This window comes from Vulpes lagopus, chromosome 9, assembly GCF_018345385.1.
Source record: "Vulpes lagopus strain Blue_001 chromosome 9, ASM1834538v1, whole genome shotgun sequence".
In the NCBI taxonomy this organism is placed as follows: domain Eukaryota; kingdom Metazoa; phylum Chordata; class Mammalia; order Carnivora; family Canidae; genus Vulpes; species Vulpes lagopus.
In genome coordinates, this window is record NC_054832.1 from 18550572 (window position 1) to 18573124 (window position 22553).

General features: G+C 37.9%; 1 protein-coding gene across 1 annotated transcript; it reads left to right on the plus strand.

The window, feature by feature from the left end:
• Positions 1-8559: 8559 nt before the first annotated feature.
• LOC121499151 (synaptotagmin-17-like) lies at positions 8560-9660 on the plus strand. Its single transcript, XM_041769700.1, has one exon. It carries the CDS (start codon positions 8560-8562, stop codon positions 9658-9660), a length of 1101 nt encoding a protein of 366 aa, XP_041625634.1.
• The last annotated feature ends 12893 nt before the right edge of the window (positions 9661-22553 follow it).

Below are 22553 nucleotides of genomic sequence, written 5' to 3' on the forward strand. Positions count from 1 at the left end.
CATCTGTGCTCCCTGCGGGGAGCCTGCCTCTCCCTCTATGTCTCTGCTTCTCTTGGTCTCTCATGAATAAATAAATAAAACTTAAAAGACAAAACAAAACAAAACTCTTCATACAAAAATACCCAGCCCCAAACGGCTTCACTGGAAAATTCCACCACATACTTTAAAAAGAAATATCAATTCTACATAAATTCTAAGAAAGGAAGAGAACACTTCCCAGTTTGTTCTATGAGGCCAGAATTACCTTGCTACTAAAATCAAAATGTTATAAGAAAACTATACCAATAGCCCTTAAGACATCGATGCAAACATTCTTCGAAAATTTTTTTAACAAATTGAATTCATCAATACATGAGAAAGATAATACATTATGACCAAATATTAATTCCAGGAATGCAAAGATGATTTAACATGTGAAAATCAATGTAATCCTATCAGTAGAGGAAAGGAAAACATGTATGATCTCAATACATGAAAAAAAATCATTTGACAAAATTTACCTGTAATTCATGATTTAAAAAAATTAAACTTTCAGCAAGCTAAGAATTAGAGGGAAAATTCTCTAAATAATATGAAGTATCTATAAAATCCCACAACTAATATCATCCTTCATGCTTTACTCGTAAGGGTTGGAACAAGGCAAAAATACCTTCCCTCACTACATCTAGTCAGCATTGTACTGGTGGTGCTAGCTCATGCGGTAAAACAAGAAACAAAAATAAAATGCCTGCTGATTGGAATGGAAGAAGTAAAATTTCCTTATTTGCAGGATACATAATTGTCTATGCAGAATATACCAAAAGAAAATACTAAGTGAGTTTTGCAAGACTGCAGATAACAAGGTCAACACAGAAAATCAATTGCATATCTTATATCCTATTATAATTGAAAATTTTGTAATAGGCCATTTACAAAACCACAAAATCATGAAAAAATAAAATTCAATTTAAGAAAAATTATGCAAGACTTATAAACTAAAAGTGACAAAGTAATGCCGAGAGAAATTAAAAATCTTAATAAGTGGAGAGATATACCATAGGTTAGAATACTAATTAAGATGTCAATTCTCCCCAATCCATAAATTTAATGTGATCACATTCAGGAGTCACTTTTGTGAAAACTGGAAAGCCTATCCTAAAATGTATGTGAAATGGCAAAGGAACTCGGATAGCCCAAAATATTGACAGAGAACAAAGTTGAGGATTTACTCAACTGGACTTTAAGGCTTACATCCAAGGTATAGTAATCAAAGCAATGTGGTATTGGTATAAAGATAGATAGATATAGAGATCAATAGCATACAATAGAGACCCCGGAAGTAAAACTGTGCATCTGTCTGGTCAGTTCATTTTAAGAAAGATACCAATGCAATTCAGTAGGGAAAGACATTACTGTCAAGAAATAATGTTTAAACAATTGAATATCCAAATGCAAAAAGAAAAACAATAATGAATCTCAACCCTTGCATCATACCATATGTAAAAATTGACTCAAATGAATCATAGACTTGGGCCTGAGAGCTAAAACTGTCAAGCTTTAAGAAAAAAAAAAAAAACATAAAAATCTTAGCAACTCTGAATTCAGCAAAAATTAAATAGATTTCATAAATAACCCCCCAAAAGCATGGGATATAAAAGAAAAAAATTAACAAATTTGACTTCATTGAAATTTACACTTTTGACCTTTAAAAGACACCATTAACAATAAAGAATTTTTACAATAATGAGAAGACAAATAACCTGACTAAAAAATATAAATGGACAAAAGATTATAGCTTCCCAAAATAAAGTATACAAAGGGCAAACGAGCCTGTGAAAATATGCTTATCATTCATCATTACAGAAATGCAAACTAAAACCACAATGAGATATCTTTACACACTCACTAGAAGAGCTAGAATTTAAAAGCCTAAGAATACCAATTATTGACAAGTACATGGACACCTGGAGCTCTCTTACACTGTTCCTGAGAATGAACACTGGAAAATAGCAATGATTTCTTTAAAAGTAATACACATCCTTCCCCTACACCCAGAGATTCTATTCCTAGGTATTTATCCAAGACATATGGGAACATTAATTGACACTTGTACTCAAAAAGCAGATTTATTCATAATATTCCCAAATTGGAAAGAATCTAAACTTTCATCAATATCTGAAAGACCACACAAATGTGATCCAAGTATGACCCGCTTTTCAAAACTGTGTCTTATAACACTTTGTTTTTATGAAGCAGCTGTATTATTACCTAATTTCTTGAACTGAAAGAAATCTGAAGAGGATGAACACTTTTACGACAAAAAGCGAAAATTGCGTTCAGCACAGGTTTTGCAGCAGCCCTTATAAGGGAGCATCAGCATCTCGACATCAAGTTGCCTGAGCTTTGACCTGTGACTGGTGATCATCTGTGCTTTATCTCGATTTATTTTGTGCATGTATTGGCAGGATGTGTCCAAAGGGATCAGAAAAGTCCAAGAGGTGATTTTTTGGGTCTGAGAATGCTCAAAATTTTGTCCATATAAATTAATCACAATTGCCTCTTTGCTTTTATGCCATTTTGGCTTACAAAAGGTCTCATAGAAATCCTCTACTTTTGAGTGGTCATGGAAACCTGTACATACCTATAATGAAATACAGTGCAACGATAAGAAGGAATGAACTACTGATAAAAGCAATAACATGAATAAATCTCAAGAACATCTTGCCAAAAGCATCCACCAGAAAATACTACATATCTTGTAATTTCTTTCATGGAAAATTCTAGAAAAACCACATAGATGGTAAAAATTATGGAAAAAAAGAGGTCAATATCTACCAAGAACCAGGAGTCAGGAATAAGAGATAGACTTAATTTTTTTTTGAAAAGTTTATTTTATTTTAGAGAGAGCGAGAGAGCAGATGGGGCTGAGGGAGAGAGAATCCCAAGCAGACTAGTGCTAGATTTCACCACCCTGAGATCACAACCTGATCTGAAACCAAGAGTCGGATGCTCAACTTTAAAGATTGATTTTAAAGGCATGTAGATCAACTGTTTAAGGTGATGAAAATATCCTGATTACCAGAGAGGTTACGCAACTGTGCATAATTATCAAAACTCAATGATTTTTACACATAAATTAGTAAATTTTATTGGTTGTGAATTACACTTCAATCATGTTGATTTTTTTAAAAGTCCAGAAAAAAGCACCTACAGCTGTAGTGATTTGTCAGTGGAAATTTTTTGTTGAAATTTAATGTCATTGCAATCGTCTTAACCATGAAAATGTAATCCTTTACATTTAATAAGTTACATGCAATGACACATGATATACTAATGAAACTGTGTTTGAAATACAGATCATTCTAGGAGTCACGGTAACAATACACAGTGTCATTGAGGATATAGAGTAACTACAACTCTCACTCCACTGCTGTGGGAGTTGTACCAAATTGGCACAGCAGCTCTGGAAAATTCTTCTAAGTTATCTATTAACCTTAAAGATAAACATACTTTATGACCCAATAGTTTCACACGTAAGTTTGTATGTAATAAAAATAAGCTCTTCAGGGTGCCTGGGTGCCTCAGTCAGTTGAGTATCTGACTCTTGATTTTGGCTTAGGTTGTTATCTCAGAGTCCTGGGATGGAGCCCTATGTCAGGCTACCTGGACAGAGGGTAATCTGCTTAAGGATTCTCTCTCTATTTATATCCCTCTGCCCCTCCCTTTGTCTCTCTCTGAAATAAATAAATAAATTTTTGAAAAATAAGCTCCTTTGTCCATCAAATAAAAATATATAAGAATTTCATAGATGCTTTATTCATAAAACCCCCAAACAAGAAACTCATGAAATGTCTAAAAGCAAAATATAAATAAGTTGTAGTGTGCTCACAAAATGGAATACTATTCAGCAATAAAAAAATAAATGACTGCTATATAGATAAATGTCATAAACAATGTTGAACAAAAAAAAGCAACAATATAGATAAATGTCATAAACAATGTTGAACAAAAAAAAAGCCAGACCCCAATTCCACTCAAAGTAAGTTGGGAATAAACAAAATGAATCTAAGTTGGTAGAAGTCAGAATGATGCTGTCTTTGGTGGAGAATATTATCTAGAAGGGGGCATGAGGGAGCCTTCTGGAGTGCTGAAAACATTCTTTCTTGGTCTGTAATATGGTTTTATACACACTTGTAATGTAAAAATTCTTTACATCGCACACTTAAAATTGGTGCATTTTTTGTGTGAATTATACCATAATGTAAAAGTTTTTGAAAGTTTAAAACATGCTTTAAAAATTTATGAAAAAGAAAAAAAAATTTATGAAAAAGAGAAAAAAATCATAGTCTTAGACTGCTAAATATTATTCTAGTTCCATGGATAAGGAGCTGAAGGAAGAATGCTTTTGGAACATTCTCTTTGTACAAATCCCTCTGGAGGGTGTTAGGAAATTCCCAGCAGCAGATCAGGGGAGCCTGAAAGCCATAACAGGAAAAAAAAAAAATGTCAAATTAAAATGTCAACGCTTTCCTGATTTCTCCAATAGTTATTTCTTTTTAGTTTCCCATAAGGATTGACAGTGGATATCTGTTGACTTGGCCTGACTAGGAATCAGCAGATTATCTTTCAAGTCCCTCTGCTTCTGAGTAGTGGTGCATACTCAGAGGGGTCAGTTATCCTTCCTGTGATTTCAGATTATCAATAGACAAAAATATTTTTTCTAGCACTAATAAGTACAGGTCCTAATAGCTCCTGAATAATTGTTATAAACTGGCTACTGTGCTGGCAACTTTGCACACAGTATCTCCAATGTTGTGTGGTAGGTCTTACTACAGAGAGGCAATGTAAGAGTATGTTCTCTGGGGTCAGATTCCCTGAGTTAAAAACCTGGTTCTGCTTCTTTTCAAATGTATAAACTTGGGCCCTTATCTCTTCATCTGTAAAATAAGAATAAAAAAAATCTTTCTCTCAAGATTCATATTAAAGCATTGAGAATATGCCCAGCACATACAAACAGCTCTAAATGTATTTGCTAAATAAAATGAGAGAAGTCACCTTAAAGATGAAAAAATGCAAGCTCACAGTGACAATAATATGCCCCAAGGGTGAGGCAAGGAGAGTGTTACCCAGGGGCAGACAAGGAGGGAGTGCATTACATGCTGGGCTTTTTTTTTTTTTTTTTTTTTTAGAAAAAGAAGAAGATGGCCATCTGGATGGCTCAACTGGTTAAGTCTCTCTTGAGTTCACCTCTGGTCATGATCTCAGGATTATGAGATAGAGAAATGGAGCCCCCTGTTGGGTTCCATGCTGGGTGTGGAACCTGCTTAAGATTCTCTCTCTCCTTCTCTCTCTGCCTTCCTCTGCCCACCCCCCTGCACATGCACCTGCTCATACTCTCTCTCTCTCAAAAAAAAGAAAGAAAGAAAGAAAGAAAGAAAGAAAGAGAGAGAGAGAGAGAGAGAGAAAGAAAGAAAGAAAGAAAGAAAGAAAGAAAGAAAGAAAGAAAGAAAGAAAGAAAAAAGAAGAGGAAGAAGAAGAGTGAGACTTTTTATTACCACCATGCCCTGATATTTCAAATCAATATCAGAGATAAAACACTCTCCCACTGTTCCCACAGGCACGGTGGACAGCCCTACACTGAGGTTTAGAAAAATCCCTGAGTGACACAACTACAGATCACTGAGCTGCAATTCAAACCCATATCCATCAAATTTCAAAGTCTGTACCAACTGAACCCCTTCTAAGGGCCATTTTTGTTCGTGGAATACATTTTTTTTGGAACTCAAATCTGCTCTATATGATATCCATATCATCTTCTTCGAAAACATTTTTTAGTCAAGAAATTAATAGTAGTACCTACCATGTTCTGTTCTAGCCACTGGGCAATCAACAGTGAACAAGGCAGTGTCCTCTCTTTCTTAGAGCTTACATTCTAGTAGGGTGACAGAGAAAATAAATAAACAAAAGCACTATTTTTCGGATGACAATATGTCAATGAGGAAAAATAAACCAGGCCAATGGGCCAAGACTCTGCTGTTCAGCATAGTAACCTTTAGCCACATGTGGCTATTGAATATTTAAAATGTGATTAGCAGAGCACCTGGGTGTCTCAGTCTATTAGGTGACTAATTCTTGATTTCAGCTCAGATCATGATCTCAGGGTGGTGAGGTTGAGCCCCACCCTGGATTCCAGGCTGAACAATGCATCTGCTGAAGATTCCCTCTCTCTTTTTCCCTCTCCTTCTGCCCCTCCCTCATCCCCACTCTCACTCTCTCTCCCTAAAATAAATAAATAACCAAACAAATAAAATGTGATTACCTCAAATTGAATTCGATGTAAGTGTAATCTACTTTGGATTTGTAATCCACATATGGATTTCAAAGATTTAGTACTAAAGAGAGTGTGAAATATCTCATGAATAATTTTTATGTATTTATTCATGTAGTTAAGACCCAAGAGTGTTTTATGTATAAAACAACATATTTACCATGTCCAGTGTTCTTTAATATTTTCTATAGTGTAGATTTGCTGGTGATGAATTCTCTCAGAATGTGTTCTTCTGAAAAAGTCTTTATTTCTGTTTTGTGTTATTTTTTTAAAGATTATTTATTTATTTGAGAGAGAGAGAATAAGCAGGGAGAGTGGCAAACCAAGAGAGAGAAGCAGACTCCCCGCTGAGCAGGGAGCCTGACACAGGGCTCAATTCCAGGACCCCTGGATCACAACCTGAGCTAAAGGCAAATGCTTAACCCACTGAGCCACCCAGGTGCCCCTATTTTATATTATTTTATTTTATTATTTAATTTAATTTAATTTAATTTAATTTAATTTAATTTAATTTAATTTATTTTATTTTATTTTATTTTATTTTATTTTTTGAAGATTTTAATTTTGAGTAATCTCTATACCTGGCATGGGGTTCAAATTTACAACCCAGGGATCAAGAGTCACATGTTCCACTGACTAAGGCAGCCAGGCACCCCTCTTTAATTTTTTAAAGTTATTTCCACTGAGAAGCACCTGCACCACTGGGTGACTCAGTTGATTAAGCGTCTGCCTTGGGCTCAAGTCATGATCCCAGGGTCCTGGGATCCAGTCCCATGTCGGACTTTTATTAGTCCCATGTCGGACTTTTATTATGAGCTCCCTGCTCAGTGGGAGGCCTGCTTCTCCCTCTCCCTCTGCTGCTCCGCCTGCTTGTACTCTCTCTCTGTCAAATAAGTAATTAAGTAATTTTTAAAGAAAAGGCTGTGTTCACTGAATGGAGAATTCAGAGTTAGTGGCTTTTGTTCTTTTAGCAGGTTGAAGATGTCATTCTATTGTCTCCTGGCCTACATTGTTCCTGATTAGAAATCTATAGGCCCATATCTTTTATTTTGTTTGTAATGTGTATTCCTTTTCTCAGGGTGCTTTTACGATCTACTTTTTGTCATGAGTTTTCACAACTTTTTTTTTTTTTTTAATTTTATTTATTTATGATAGTCACAGAGAGAGAGAGAGAGGCAGAGACACAGGCAGAGGGAGAAGCAGGCTCCATGCACCGGGAGCCCGATGTGGGATTCGATCCCGGGTCTCCAGGATCGCGCCCTGGGCCAAAGGCAGGCGCCAAACCGCTGCGCCACCCAGGGATCCCGTTTTCACAACTTTTATTATAATATGTGAGATTTCCCTTGCTCTACCTGCTTGGGGTTCTGCTGAGCATCTTGAATATGTGGATTGACAGTTTTCCTCAGATTTGCAACAAATGTTGCCAGTGTGTTTTTCAAATACTTTTCTCTTTTTTTTCCTCTCCCCTGTTTATGAAACTCTAAGACACATATGCTGACACTTCATATTGTCGCCCAGCCAGGAAGGCTCTGTTCATTGGGTCTTTTTACCCTGTGTGTTTCAGTTTGCACAGTTTCCATTGCAATGCTTTCAAATTTAGTGCTTTTTCTTTCCTTCTTAGTGTCTAATCAGTTGTTAATCCTCCCAGTGAAATTTTCCATTTTGGGTATTGTTTCATTTCTAGAAATTCCATTTTTTTAAATCCCTCATTCCTCTCCTCATTAGGCTTATGTTTCCCTTTAAATCCTTCAAGATACTTAAATTTGCTGCTTTAAGATCCTTGTCTACTAATGCCATTACCTTCATCATTGTTTATCTTGTGTATAGTCCGTGATTGATGCTTCTCCTTGTAGTCGCGTTTTTTTCCCTACTTCTTTATTTGTCCAATTTGTGCATTTTGCAATGTTGAGTGCTGGATTTTTTTTTTAATATACATTCCTGCTCATTCCAGCCAGGGCAGCGCCCCGGGGTGGGGGGGTGCTTTGGGCACCCCAGGTCCTGCAACCTGGGAGGTGGCCCCAACTCTTGGAGCTAGAACGCAGGGACAGATGGACTTGCAGGCACTGCTGTCAGAAGTGCGAGGAGTCCAGCTATTGCCAGTCAAGTGAGGATGAAGTTGAAATTCTGGGACCTCTCCATGCCCAGACTCCTCCCTGGCTGGTGGCCAGCTGGAGCAGTGACAAGGACTGGGACTCTGTCCACACAGCTGGTGAAGTCCCTCTGACCCCTTGGACCAACTCCCCAGATCGAAGATGCTCGTCCTCGGCTCAGATACATCTAAGTCTACATACAGCCTGACCCGGAGGATTTCAAGTCTCGCACCCAGACCACCAGCTCCCCACTTACTGATATTAAACCCATTGAGTTTGGCGTTCTCTGCACCAAAAAAGGAACCCATCCAGCCCTCGGTGCTCAGATGGACCTATACCCCAGACAACTACTTCAGAAAGTTCAAGCCCCTGCTGTACTCCCTCGACTCCAACAGCAACGATTTGGACTTCCTAACAGACGAGGAGGTCTTGTCCAAGGACCAACTAGACATGCTGCGCCTCAGCACCCAGTATGACCTGCCGCACAGCCACCTGACGGTCCAGGTGATCGAGGCCAGGGACCTGCCACCGCCCATCTCCCATGATGGCTGGTGCCAGGACATGGCCCACTGGAGCCCCTATGTCAAGATCTGTCTCCTGCCAGACCAGAGGAACTCTAAGCAGACGGGGGTCAAATGCAAGGCCCAGAAGCCTGTGTTTGAGGGGCGTTACACCATAGAGATCCCCCTCCTCGGAGCTCAGAGGAGGCCCCTGCTGCTAACCATGGTGAATTTTGATAAATTTTCCCACCATTGTGTCACTGGGAAGGTGTCGGTGCCTCTGTGCCAGGTTGACCTGGTGGAAGGCAGACCTTGGTGGAAGGCGCTGGTTCCCAGATCTCAGAATGAAGTGGAGCTGGGGGAGCTGCTTCTGTCGCTGAATTCTCTCCCAAGTGCTGGGAGACTGAATGTGGATGTCATTGGAGCCAAGTCACGTCTTCAGACCGATGTGAGCCAAGGTTCAGACCCCTTTGTGAAAATCCAGCTGGTACCTGGACTCAAGCTTGTGAAAACAAAGAAGACATCCTTCTTAAGAGGCACAATCGATCCCTTCTACAATGAGTCCTTCAGCTTCAAAGTTCCCCAAGAAGAACTTGAAAATGCCAGCTCGGTGTTTACAGTGTTTGGCCACAACTTGAAAAGCAGCAACGACTTCATCGGAAGACTTGTCACCGGGCAGTACTCCTCGGGCCCCTCTGAATCCAGCCACTGGTGGCAGATGCTCAACACTCACCGACCGCCCTGGAACAGTGGCACAGCCTGAGGTCCCCAGCTGAGTGTGACCGCGTGTCTCCTGCCTCGCTGGAGGTAACCTGAGGGCTGCAGGGAAGGCAGCTTTCATTTGTTGGAAAAAAAAAAAAAGGAAGAAAATTTAAGACAGAATATATATATATATATACATTCCTTTAAAAGATTTTAGACTTTATTTGGGCAGGCACTTAAATTACTTGTTATTCAGTCTGAGTTTTTTCAGTTTTCTTATAAGCTTTTTTTAGAGCAGGTTTTGCACATCCTTGACTCTAGAGCTAGCTTATTTTCTCTCAGAAGACATGACCCTCCACTGTCACCACTGAATTCCTCTGGGTTTCAACAAAGACTCTACTCTGGGTGACCAGAACTCAGACATGTCCCAGCCCTGTGTGTTCCAGAAACTCCTCCGTTTACAGTCCTGTGGTTGTTCTCTGCCCAGCCAGCCTCATGGACTTTCACCCGTCACAGCTGTGGTTTAGTACCCAACGTCCTACTCAAGGGGAGTATGTATAAAATACTCCAGACAGTTCCCTCCTCCCTGGGACGCTGACCCTCAAATTCCAGACACTTCACTCTTCCAAAATTCCAACCTCTGTCTCCTGCCTTCACTGCAATCTGAAAAGTGCCTCCAGACAGAAAGCCCAGATGCACAAAAAGTCCACGTCGTTTGCTGCTCCCCTTCTCTCCTGAATCATAGTCCTGCGCTGCCTCTTGCCTAATGTGCAAAAACAGTTACCCCCGAGGCTTCGTCCAGTTACCTCATTGTTTACCGCGAGATGGTGCTCCCATCATGGTGACTCCATAATGGCCAGAGGCAGAAGTAAGCCTGTATGAAATATGACAGTTTATAAAAATAAAGATGTTTTATTTACTTAAAATTTTTTAATGTTTTTTTTTTAAAGGAAATGAATTCCAAGGGCATCTCATCATAAGAAACGTCTAATTTAGTGTACTGGCTTTCAAACTTGGTTGCAACTTGGAACAACCTAGAGTTTCTGATTTAAATGGTCTGGGATGTCACTTAAGCATCAGAAATGTTTAAAACCCCCTTGGTCATTCTACTCTGCAGCCAAGCTTGAGAATCACTGAGTCTACACTGTGGAGAGGTGGGTGGAACGTATATGTGAGTGTAGGGGTGCGGGGCTGCACACATGACTGAGTATACATGTATACATGGAATACACCTTCCATCTGGCTCTCTGGATCAGTAGCTCTCAAACATTATTGTTGGAGAAACCCTGCTCAGGTTAAATGCCTAGCAAAGGATATTTTTCCAGTATAGGATGTGCCTAGCTAGGCCTAAGGAAAAAGTAGAGAATGCTGCTCAGGTGGTTAGGGGCCACTAAGAGCAGCTGTTTATGAGTAAGGGCTTATATTTCATGGATCAACCATTTGATCATCCTGTTCATTAACATGAGTCAGAGTGGCTACACCAGAATCTGACCAGTTAAGGCATATGTTTGGAATACCAGGGCGCAGATGAGAGCTCATGTCTCTCTCCTCTACTGTCCAGTTCCTTAAGTTTTTCAGACCAAAACCACCATGTAAAGGAATATTGAGGGTTAATCTATCTACTGAATCAGAGATTGAATCAAAAAACTTCATACCCTAAGCTGAATTTTCTTCTCTGGATATATTCAAAAAGAATGAAAATATGGAGAAAATATACATTCACTGAGAGCCAGGTATTTCATACGTGTCAGCTCAGTAATAGCACCAACCACCTGAGGGAATAGGATAGCCTCATTGTAAAGAAGAAACCAAGGAAAGCTTTAGAACCTGCTCTCTCATGATTTTATTCCATTAGCACAGAGGAAAAATATAACTGATGAAAGTATATCTGCCGTCAATGAAGCAGATGAGCCTGCCTACATCCAGCCTAGTGCCTCTTTGCTCCTCATGGAATACCAGAGGCTCCTGAATGGAACTGCCAGGGCTCCACCGAGCACATACTATGAAAACTATTTACAGATAAGGATCATTCCAAGTTTCATGTCCTGTGACCCTGCTGCTACAGCATCTTGCCCAGGTTAAGCAGCCAATTAATGTTTATAGAGTGTGACTTTTTCTTTCTTCATCTCACAGAAGGATCCCTCCCAGCTGAAGATACTAGCCCCTTAATTTTACCAATGAAAACCCATTCAGGCTGGAATTATACAAAGGACATAGCCATTGGACAGAGCCAGCTTCAAATCCCAGAACCAACTATTTCTAGCTACGTGAATGTGGGCATGTTACATAAAAATCTCTAAAATTCATTTATCCCATTTATGAAAGGAGAATGAAAACATAGTGTCTGGGTCACTCAAGGTAACAACAGGACACTGATGACATCCCACATTTGGTAAATGATGAGAACTTAATACAAGGACTATTCACAAAGGTGTGGGCAGGGTTTAGGAGAACCCATAGTGTGGAGCAATTATGGCATTCAGCCTGGGGGCAGAGGGGTGGTGCAGAGTTACTTGCACTTAGCTGTATGGAGAAGAGTGCCTAAAAAAAGTGAATGTTCTGGGGGAGGGATGTAGCCAAGGCAGAGTGACCTAGAGAAGTAAATACCCTAACCTCACTCTCTTCTCACCTTCCAATCGCATGTCACTGCCTCACATTAACCAAACCCAACAAGAAGATAGAGGACAAAGGAGAAGGATAGAGAAAGTAAAGAATAGAACTTAGGGTGAGAAAAAAAAAAAAAAGAACTTAGGGTGAGGCCCATTAATATAGTACAGGGCTCTGAGATTTAAATGAAATAGCCAGGCTGCAGTGGGTACTGAGTGTGTGGCAGCTCATTTCTCTTCCCTCTGGCACTTAGCTCCTTCCTCTTAGGTCATGTCTCCTGTCATTCTTCTCTTCCTCTGAATCTCCTCCCCTACCCCCTGACCCTAGTCTAATTCTTCCCAGAGGTCTGGCTCCAACCCTAACCACCCAGCCTTTACTATCTCCATCTATTCTCGACATACTCTCCATTCTTGAAGAACTGTAATATCACATTCTTTTATCTGGAGGGCAGTCTGTTTCTGGCTAAAACCCTTTCCCCCTCTACCCTGAAAATATCCACAATTGAAGTAAATGGGGAAATGGATGAATTCTGGCAACACAGAGTAAATAACACCCTTATTAAAACTTGTACTTTACTACGTGGACATAAGACTATTGCCACAGTTTTAACTTGTTCAGTTGCCTGATGTTTAGGCCAAAAAGATTAGCACCAGCAAAGAGAAAAGAAAAAACAACGACAACAACAAGAAAGGAGAAGAGAAAGAAAGGGTCTGCAACCATGGTAGGAGAGATGATTAAGATCCAGACTAAGAGAAAAGAAAGAGACAGAAGAAATAAACAGAAGTCCCAAGGACATTCATGAGCAAAATAAAGATGTTCCAGTCCTTGAAAAAAGATAAAATTATGTTCAAATTTGGCTAGTTAAAAATGCAGAGGGGCACCTGGGTAGCTCAATGGTTGAGCACCACCTTTGGCTCAGGGTATGATCCTCGGGGTCCTGGGATTGAGTCCTGCATCACGGTCTCTGCAGGAAGCCTATTTCTCCGTCTGTCTGTGTCTCTGCCTCTCTGTGTGACTCATGAATAAATAAATAAATAATTTTAAATGCAGAAAATAATATAATGTTTGGCTATATGATTTCTCTCAAAAAAATCAAAATTATATTGAAATCCACAGAAATATTGCCTAAATTGCCTGGAAAATTCACTCATGTCACATACTTCATAGTAAAGATAATTAAAGAGTTATTATGCTGTCTACATTGGTCATTATTATTTCTTACTTTGATCCTTTCTCATTTGCTGTTTGAGTGTAGAGTCCAAAGATTGACATCTTTGGGTCCCTCTGAGGCTACCATGGAGGTGGACACATGGTCAGTCTTCTTCATAGCAGAGGAATATACAGCTATTGAATCAGGCAAACTTGAGTTCACATCCCACCACTAAATAATATCAGTTAAGTCTGAATATGATTACTTGCAGATTGGCCCAACTGGAGTAGAGAAGATAAAAGGGCAGGACAAGGGAGTAGAGAAGATAAAAATTGTTTCAAAACATGCCTTTTTGTAATGCACAAGTTACCCTCACTATACATGGATTCATTTGATAAACCATTATTGGAAGTCTTCTATTATCACAAGGGCATCCCTAGCATTTAGAAAGGATCTGGCAAGACAAATACCACAACATTTTCAAAAAGCAGTTAGGTCTTTATTCCCTGCCTGTCACAAATGGAAATCAATCAATAAAAGATCATGAACAACAACAAAAAAAAAGGGGGGGGGGGAGAAGAAGAAAAAAGAAAGAGAGAGAGAAAGAAAGCAAGCAAAGAAAAGAAAAGTAGGTTCTGGTACATAGGAGTCACTTAATAAGTGTTCAGGTACCAGAGGTTTAAAGATGAATATGGGTCACTGTTATCTAAAGGTCTTTGGAAAGCAATGAGAAAGTGATTGGATTACCTCCATCCTTTTTTTTCACCCAGAGTCTTAAATACCTCCTCATCTCTCCTTTTATGCAATGTTAAGTGTGGATCCAAACGCTCCAAGACTCCTAGTCTGAGCTACTGGCTATTTATCAACATAATTCAGGGTTTTGTCTTCCTATTGGTAGGCCTGGTTTATCCTACTAATATATGTTGAGTCACTTCCTATCAGTGTTAAGTTGTGTGATCATATACAAACCTCATGAAATAACATGCCATAAGAGATCACATTATTCCCAGTTTTACTGAACAGAAAATTAAGGCCTAGAGAGGTCAAATAATTTTTCAAAAGTCATATAACTAGAAATAATGGAACCAAGATTCCAACCAAACATCTGCCTTTCAGATACTCTAATTTTCATATCGCAGCCATTATGAAACAAATAAACTAGCTTCCCAGAGAACTTCTGAACTTGGGGTCCAGGCATGACCCTTAGGGTATAAGCCTGGCTTCCAAAATTTATTCAGTTTGTTTTAGTCCAGATGCCAAAAAAGGTGACTAAGAGAATTGTGGCCAGAGCAGAGTTTATAAAGGTATTTGCAACGAATCAAATCCCAAGGGTGGGCGTCTACTCTAACGGAAAACAGAATTCAGACACCTGGTGTTTAGATCCAGTTGTATCAATTAACGTTAGATGGTGCTACAACTATTTACTTATTATTTTTTTATAATAAATTTAGTTTTTATTGGTGTTCAATTTACCAACATACAGAATAACACCCAGTGCTCATCCCGTCAAGTCTATTTATATTTGTTAGGAAGCTCTGATGACATAATGTAGAAAAAAATCACAATAACCACAAAATTAATTCTTGTATTTTAAAAAGAAAGAAGAAAATAAATATGATAGAAGTTTAAAGGTACTGTTTAGCCTTTTAGGAAAACATTTGGTGGAAGCAGTATTTTATACCATTGATTACAGTGAGAGTTTTCATCTGTCTTTGGTTTCCATTTGTTCCGGCCTTTTTTTTTTTTTTTTTTCCTATCACTCATTAACATGAATCATTAAGGTCTACTTCAAGGTCCTGCACAAACTTGTATATTCAGTAGGATCACAACTATGTTAAAAAAAAAAATAAATGATTTATTTAAAAAGAAGAAACTGGAAGGAAATACACTCAAATGCTAGCATTGATTATCACTGAGTGATGAGTTTTCTTCTTTTCATAAGAGCATTCTTTTCATAATGAACACGTATTATTTTCCGAGTGAAAAAATAATATCTGCTTATTTTAAGTCCTGTTAATACTCACTCAAATATGTGCTGTGAAAAAACAACAATGAAGTAATTGAACAAGTAAAGAGTGTCTCAGAAAGCTCTTATCCATAAATATGATCTACTTAGAAATAAATCAAAAATGAAAGGGAAAAAATTATTCTGCCAAATGTACTCATAATTTTTATAACTATGACTTTGTTTCTGGAGTGGTACTGATTTTCGAATGTGAAGGCAGGGACTTCTCCATAGGATACTTCAACATTGTACAATTTCTCAAGTTATTATCCACCCAGAATTGTGACAGAACAGAATAATCCATAATCAGCACAAGCTATGAGCTATTTAGTAGAAACACCTGACCATATCTACCCTAGCCTGGGTTTTCTTGTGGGTGGCTATTCATTGAGCTGGACATGAAGGTAGAAGAGCACATGTTTGAAAGCTCTATGTAAATGTTCCATTTTCTTGGAATATAGGAAAGTAACCACAGTCCAGTCATGTGGACCAGGTTCAAGGTGCACTCCAACCCCTTACATGTACACACTACTGCTTTAAATACTCAACATCAATTGATGCCCAGTCCTGTTGAAGGTTGGCTGAGGTTCTCTATCACTCCTTCATCAACTTCAAATATTTGTTCAGCTGCTACCTTCTAGTTTAAGCCATTTTTCCAGGAAAAAAAAAAAAAGAGAAGTATTTATATTTAAACCTAATTATCAAATGTTCTGGATGCTGCAATGGCCTATGTGAAATAAACCCAAAGTATGGGTAGTCACATGTGACTGGGAACACGTTTCAGTGATGCCACCATATTTGTAAACAATTCACCACCCAACTGGAAATTTAGGGTCAACTCATCATTACTTTATGAGATATAAAAAAGTTTCATAAACACTGGTCATTTTTTGCTGCTTGGTAATCAGTTCATTACTTGCCCTCTAACTCTCTTGTTTCTTGATAGAATATCTTTTCTCAGCAACTGTTTTGAACAAAGCACTGTCATCTGTTGTGGTAAAGAGAGGAATTAAGGCTAATCTGCTGGTACTTTTATCTTTGCTTCAACCTCCTAAGGGAATGTGAAGCATATGTGATTCCTCTTTTAGAACATTTGCTTTATATGTCATTGCTATAGTGTACTGACATCATTCCTTAATAATGACAAAGATATAAAAATTTTTAAATACTCCTCATAATTTTCTCATGTAAAGAGAAAGATTATAAGATTATAACTCATTATGTTTATGATGTAGAGATATTATAGATACCCAAGCCATGTCTACATTTTTTATTCATTCTACAAACATGTCAAATACTGGGGAGTTAAATCCCTGGAGGGTGAGTCTTGACCAATGAAAGACAGGAGACAGGAAGGAATCTTGTCATTTCCAGTTCAGGAAGATCCTGAACTCATCTCTTCCCAAGGACACACTGAATCTATAGCTATGTATGAAACAATTTCCTCTGAGAAGAAAAACAACAAAAAGCTAACAGAATAACCCCTTTATATCAGGCAAATGAGAAAGAAACTACATTAAATTGGGTAGATAGGACTGAGACACAAGGGGAAAAAAGAAAAGAAAAAGAAAATGGAGAAACAAACAAACAAAAAAAGAAGGCACTTGTTTCCTTTTTTTCCTTTTTTGGCAAGTGCTATCTTTGTACTCCCCAACTGCCCTGCTTCAGCCAGTGGGCACCATCTTTGCACTCTCCCTCTGCCATACTCTAGAGCACCACTATCTCCCAGAGGGGAGTACACATACACCAGGGTCTGATGCCCTGGTTTTTATACATGGTGACCTTGTTTTTGTAACTGCCACCGAAGAAACACTTCTTGATCACCTGGCTTTTGACTCCAGGAGGGCTTGCACTCTTGGCTCTCATGGGACTGTAACATTGGAGACACCGTTCTGGGTAGACTACCACTTCCAGGGCACTGGAAATCCAATGCTTAGGAATAAATTTAACCAAGGACGTGAAAGAGCTATACAATATAAATTATAAGACATTGATAAAAGAAAGTGAAGAAGTTATAAATAAATAGAAAGATATTCTGTGCTCATGGATTGGGAGAATTAATATTGTTAAAATGTCTATACTGCCCAAAGCAATCTACAGATTCAATGTAGCCCTTATCAAAATTCCAATTGCATTCTTTTTTGTAAAGACCTGGAACAAAGAATTCTAAAATTTGTATAGAATTGCAAAAGACCCCAAATAGCCAAAATAATCTTGAAGAAGAAAAACAAAACTAGAGGTATCACATTTCTTGATTTCAAACTATATTACAAATCTATAGTAACCAAAATGGTATGATATAAACACAAAAACAGACACATAGATCAATAGAACAGAATAGAGAGCCCAGAAATAAGCTCATGCATATATGACCAATTAATTTATAGAAAAGGAGCTAAGAATATATAATGGTGAAATGGCAATCTCTTTACTAAATTGTTCAGGGAAAACTGGACAGTCACAAGCAAAAGATCGAAGCTTGACCATATCTTACACCATAACCAAAGATTAACTCAAGATGGTTTAAATACTTGAATGTAAGATATGAAACTATAAAAATCCTAGAATAAAACATAGTAAACCCCCTGATAATGATCTTAGCAATGATTTTTTGGGTTTGACACCAAAAAACAAAGGCTATGAAAGCAAAAATCAACAAATGAGACTATGCTAAACTAAACATCTTCTGCACATCAAAGGAAACCATCAACAAGATGAAAAAGACTAAATGGGAGAAAATATTTGCAAATCATGTGTCTGATGAGGAGTTAATCTCCAAAATATATAAAGAACCCATACAACTCAACAGCAAAAATACCAATCTGATTAAAAAATGGGCAGAAGGTCTGGATAGGCATTTTTCCAAAGAAGATATACAAAATACAGATGGCCAACAAGTACATAAAAAAGTACTCAGCATCACTAATCATCAGGAAATTCAATAAAACCAAATAGCTATAATCAAAAAGACAAGAAATAAGCATTGGCAAGGATATGGAGAGAATTCTTATGCACTATTGGCAGAAAGATAAATTTATGCTGCCACTGTGGAAAACAATATGAAGATTCCTCAAAAAATTAAAAATAGAACTGCCATATGATCTAGCACTTGTACTTTTGGGTGTTTATTTGAAGAAAAGGAAAACACTGACTTGAAAAGATATATCCATCCCATGTCCATTGCAGCATTATTTACAATAGCCAACGTATGGAAAAACCTAAGCCTCTGTCAATGGATGAATGGACAAGGTAAGTGTGGTATGTATTTGTATGTGTGTGTTTCTCTGTGTGTGTATATGAATATTCAGTCATTTGTGACAACATGTATGGATCTAGAGTGCATTATGCTAAGTGAAATAAATCAGACATAGAAAGACACATTCCATATAATCTCTCTTATGTGTGGAACCTGGAAAAAAACAAGCTCATAGATACAAAGATCACATTGGTGTTTACCAAAAGCAGGGCATGGGAGCTGGGAAAAATGGATGAAGGCACTCAAAAGGTACAAACTTCCAGTTATAAAATAAATAAGTCACGGGGATGTCACGTACAGTATGGAGACTATAATTAATAATATGGCATTGCATTTTGAACGTTGCTAAGCGTGTACCTTACAACTTCTTACCATGAGGAAAAGACAGTCTGTCACTATATACGGTGATGAATGTTAACTAGACTTATTGTGGTGATCTTTCCACAGTGCATACAAATATTAAATCATTATGCTGTACATCTGAAACTAATATAATGTTGTATGAAAATTATACATCAATAAAAAAAGAAGGAAGGCATCTTCACTAAATTTATTCCACAAACACATAGTAAGCGCCTACTATATTTTGGGCACTGTACCTGCTTAATGATATTACATGGGCCTTTCACATATGCCAGTTAGTCCTGTTTCTTTTTATGGTAAAAGACTTTTTTCTTCCTTCATCCTGGAAGCTACTTAAAAACTGGAATCAATGGGAATAAAATAAATGGGTTTCCATGCACAATATCTTTCCAAAACAGTCATTTGTCTTAGTGATAGCAAGTCTTGGAAATCTTGCTGGAAGCTACATGACTCTTCTAAATTACACAAAATCTCATCTTCCCATAATGATAGTATCAGGTGAAGAAATCTTTGGGATCAAGAGGATTACAAGGGTCAGGACATTTTTTAAAACTAAGAACCAACATAGAGATGCCAAATTTCCAATGTTTTGTTTCTAATGAGAGCATTCAAAAGTAAACTCAAACTACTATTACACAATTTCATAGTATAAAGAACACCTTAACCCCAAAGGAAGGAAATTATCTCATAATTCTAGAATTCTGTTATAAACTTAACGTTATAAAAAACTCATTAAATATTATCTTCTCATTTCACTTCCACGCTGGTTGCCCTGATACTAGACCTTTCAGTAAGGTCTTAAACGTGAGCTTTGTCATAGACTCTGTTTTCTAAGAAATCTATGCTTATGCTGTGCCGTTCTTTTATCCTCATTTTAGAGGTTAAGATAAATGAGACTCAAGCAGGTTTATCCAAGATTATAAAGCCAGCAAACTGCATCACTGGGGTGCAACTCCAACTGGTCAAATATGTCTGATTATTCTGCAGTTTTTCATTGTCCCAATTTATATCTTCTGATAATATAAAATCATTTAACTTAAAATAATGGCTTATAAATATTTCTTTGCTTGGTGGTTGTGAATTTTTTGAGAAGTATCAGGCATATCTGGTGTATCTATGTTAAAATCAAATGTGTTAAGATTAAAAATAAGAAAAATTAGGGCAGATGCCTAACTCATATTTAGTTTCTCCCTCTTCCTTAGTAAAAGAGCCAAGAAATATTTTATTTGGGATATCTGCATATTTTTCAGCTTCCTTTACAGCTAAAGGTAGCTATGTGATTGAAGGGATATAATTGGAAATCACTAGAAAAGGATTCTGGGAAAGCTCTCTATAAGGAAACTCACTCAGCTAATATGTGCTCCTGACCTTTCACCTTTTTTCTTCATTCCACCTAGATGGAACTTGATGCTGGAAAAGGAGCATTCATCTTGCAATGCTAAATAACATTTTGCAAATGTAAACCACATGCCAAGCAATCCCTAACTGATCAATGATTCAGATATGCCTTTTTAAAAAAGGGAATTGTCAATATATATAAATAGGACACCGCCTGTGGTAGAAAAATGGAACAAGGGAGGAAGAAAAGAAAATTGTGCATATGAGTGATGAAAAGATCAAGAGACGGACTAGATGGTAGGTATTAAAAGCTGAAAATACACAACCTCAACTATCACTGTCTAGATTGAATTAACATGGGCTTCTGAGTCCACGGGCAGAGGAGGCTTCCACCCAGCTTAAACCTAATGGGACAGCATGAATCAACTGATCATACTCTTCAACTGTATGTAATACTCCTCTGTTCAACTGATGTAAAGTAGGTTGAACCAAATCTAGATTAAGCTGACATGAAATGCAAAGACTGAGTCTGAAGTTGCCAGTGAAGATAACAGAGTGGGTGGGATCAAAGCTGACAGAAATCAGGGCTCCGTCAGGCTTTCTTTAGTCGTTCAGGCTTTAGTTGATTCTTCACTCATTTATTCAATAAACCTATGCTGAGTGCCTGGCATGTTCTAGCAAAAGATGGAGATCCTCAAATACTGTCAAAACATGAGTTTCAAAAGTTAAAAACATGACTCACATGATCAATGTATTTACCTAATTTAATATAGTACGATCAATTTATTAATTAACATAGAATAATGAATTTATTTGACTAATTTAAGAGGGAATCAGAAGAAGCGTAAACCATTATCAAAGAGCATATGAAGAACTGAGAATTTATAGGGAATAAGGAAAGAATATTCAAGTCAAATTGCTAGGTTAGATATAAAATGAATAAACTGTGCTCTTCAGTTAAATTTCGCTATTTGACAAAAATCTTCAAGTTAAAATGTAACATCACAGAATCAGGGCCCTGATCCACAAAAAAAAAAAAAAAAAAAAGAATTATGAAACACAGGCATTTTCTCCTCAATTATTGAGTAGTCCTTGGGTAGGTCCAGAATGACACTGAAAGGACATGCAGTCCTCTTTGCCTTGTTTCTAAGTATCAGATAATTTTGAAAACAAAAAGCAGATTCTTAAGGCTGGTCTACTACATTTTCCAATTTCAGGAAAGGAAAGAAAAGAGAGATTTAAAAAAATGAAGTCTTCAGTATAAACATACACCTGGAATTTGCATAAAACACTTCATTTAACTCACACCACCTGAACAAAGTGATCATTATTAAGCAAAGATTAAAAATGAAAAAAATTGAGGGGCACTTGGGTGGCTCAGTGATTGAGTGTCTGCCTTCAGCTTGGGTTGTGATCCCAGAGTCCTGGGATTGAGTCCAGCATCAGGCTACCTGCGGGGAGTCTGCTTCTCCCTCTGCCTATGTCTCTGCCTCTCTCTCTCTGTACCTCCATGAATAAAAAAATAAAATCTTTAAAAAAGAAAAAAATTGAGACCGAAAGCATTGAGATCACCCAATAAGAGGAGCCAGTTGCCTCAAATCCATACATGTCTGTTCCAACCTTCAAGTTCTTTCCACCAGGCCACATGGTCCCTCATGAAATTTACCAATTTGTGAAGTCCATCACTCCTTGGTTAACCGGACAATATTTATTGACCTCCTGCCACACACTCAGCAACAAACTAAATATTCAGTCTCAGGGCAGCCCCGGTGGTGTAGCAGTTTGGCACCACCTGCAGCCTGGGGTGTGATCCTGGAGACCCGGGATCGAGTCCTGCGTCCGGCTCCCTGCATGGAGCCTGCTTCTCCCTCTGCCTGTGTCTTTGCCTCTGTGTGTGTGTGTCTCTATAAATAAATAAATAAATAAATAAATAAATAAATAAATAAACAAACAAACAAACAAAATCTTTACATAAACAAACAAACAAATAAATAAATATTCGGTCTCAGTCTCATGCAGCTCACGTTCTAAGGAGCCCCAGACCTTCACGTTAGCCAACTGTCACCACAAGAATTAACCACTGATATAATTTTTAAAATGTGGGGGGCAGTAATATAAAGTGCTTCCTTTTTCTTTTTAGAAGCATGTTCCTCTTTCTGCCATTGCAGTGCAGACACCTGCCCCAGCGGCCTCTGCCTCTTGCTCCCTCATCTTCCCCTTCCCAAGCCACTTCAT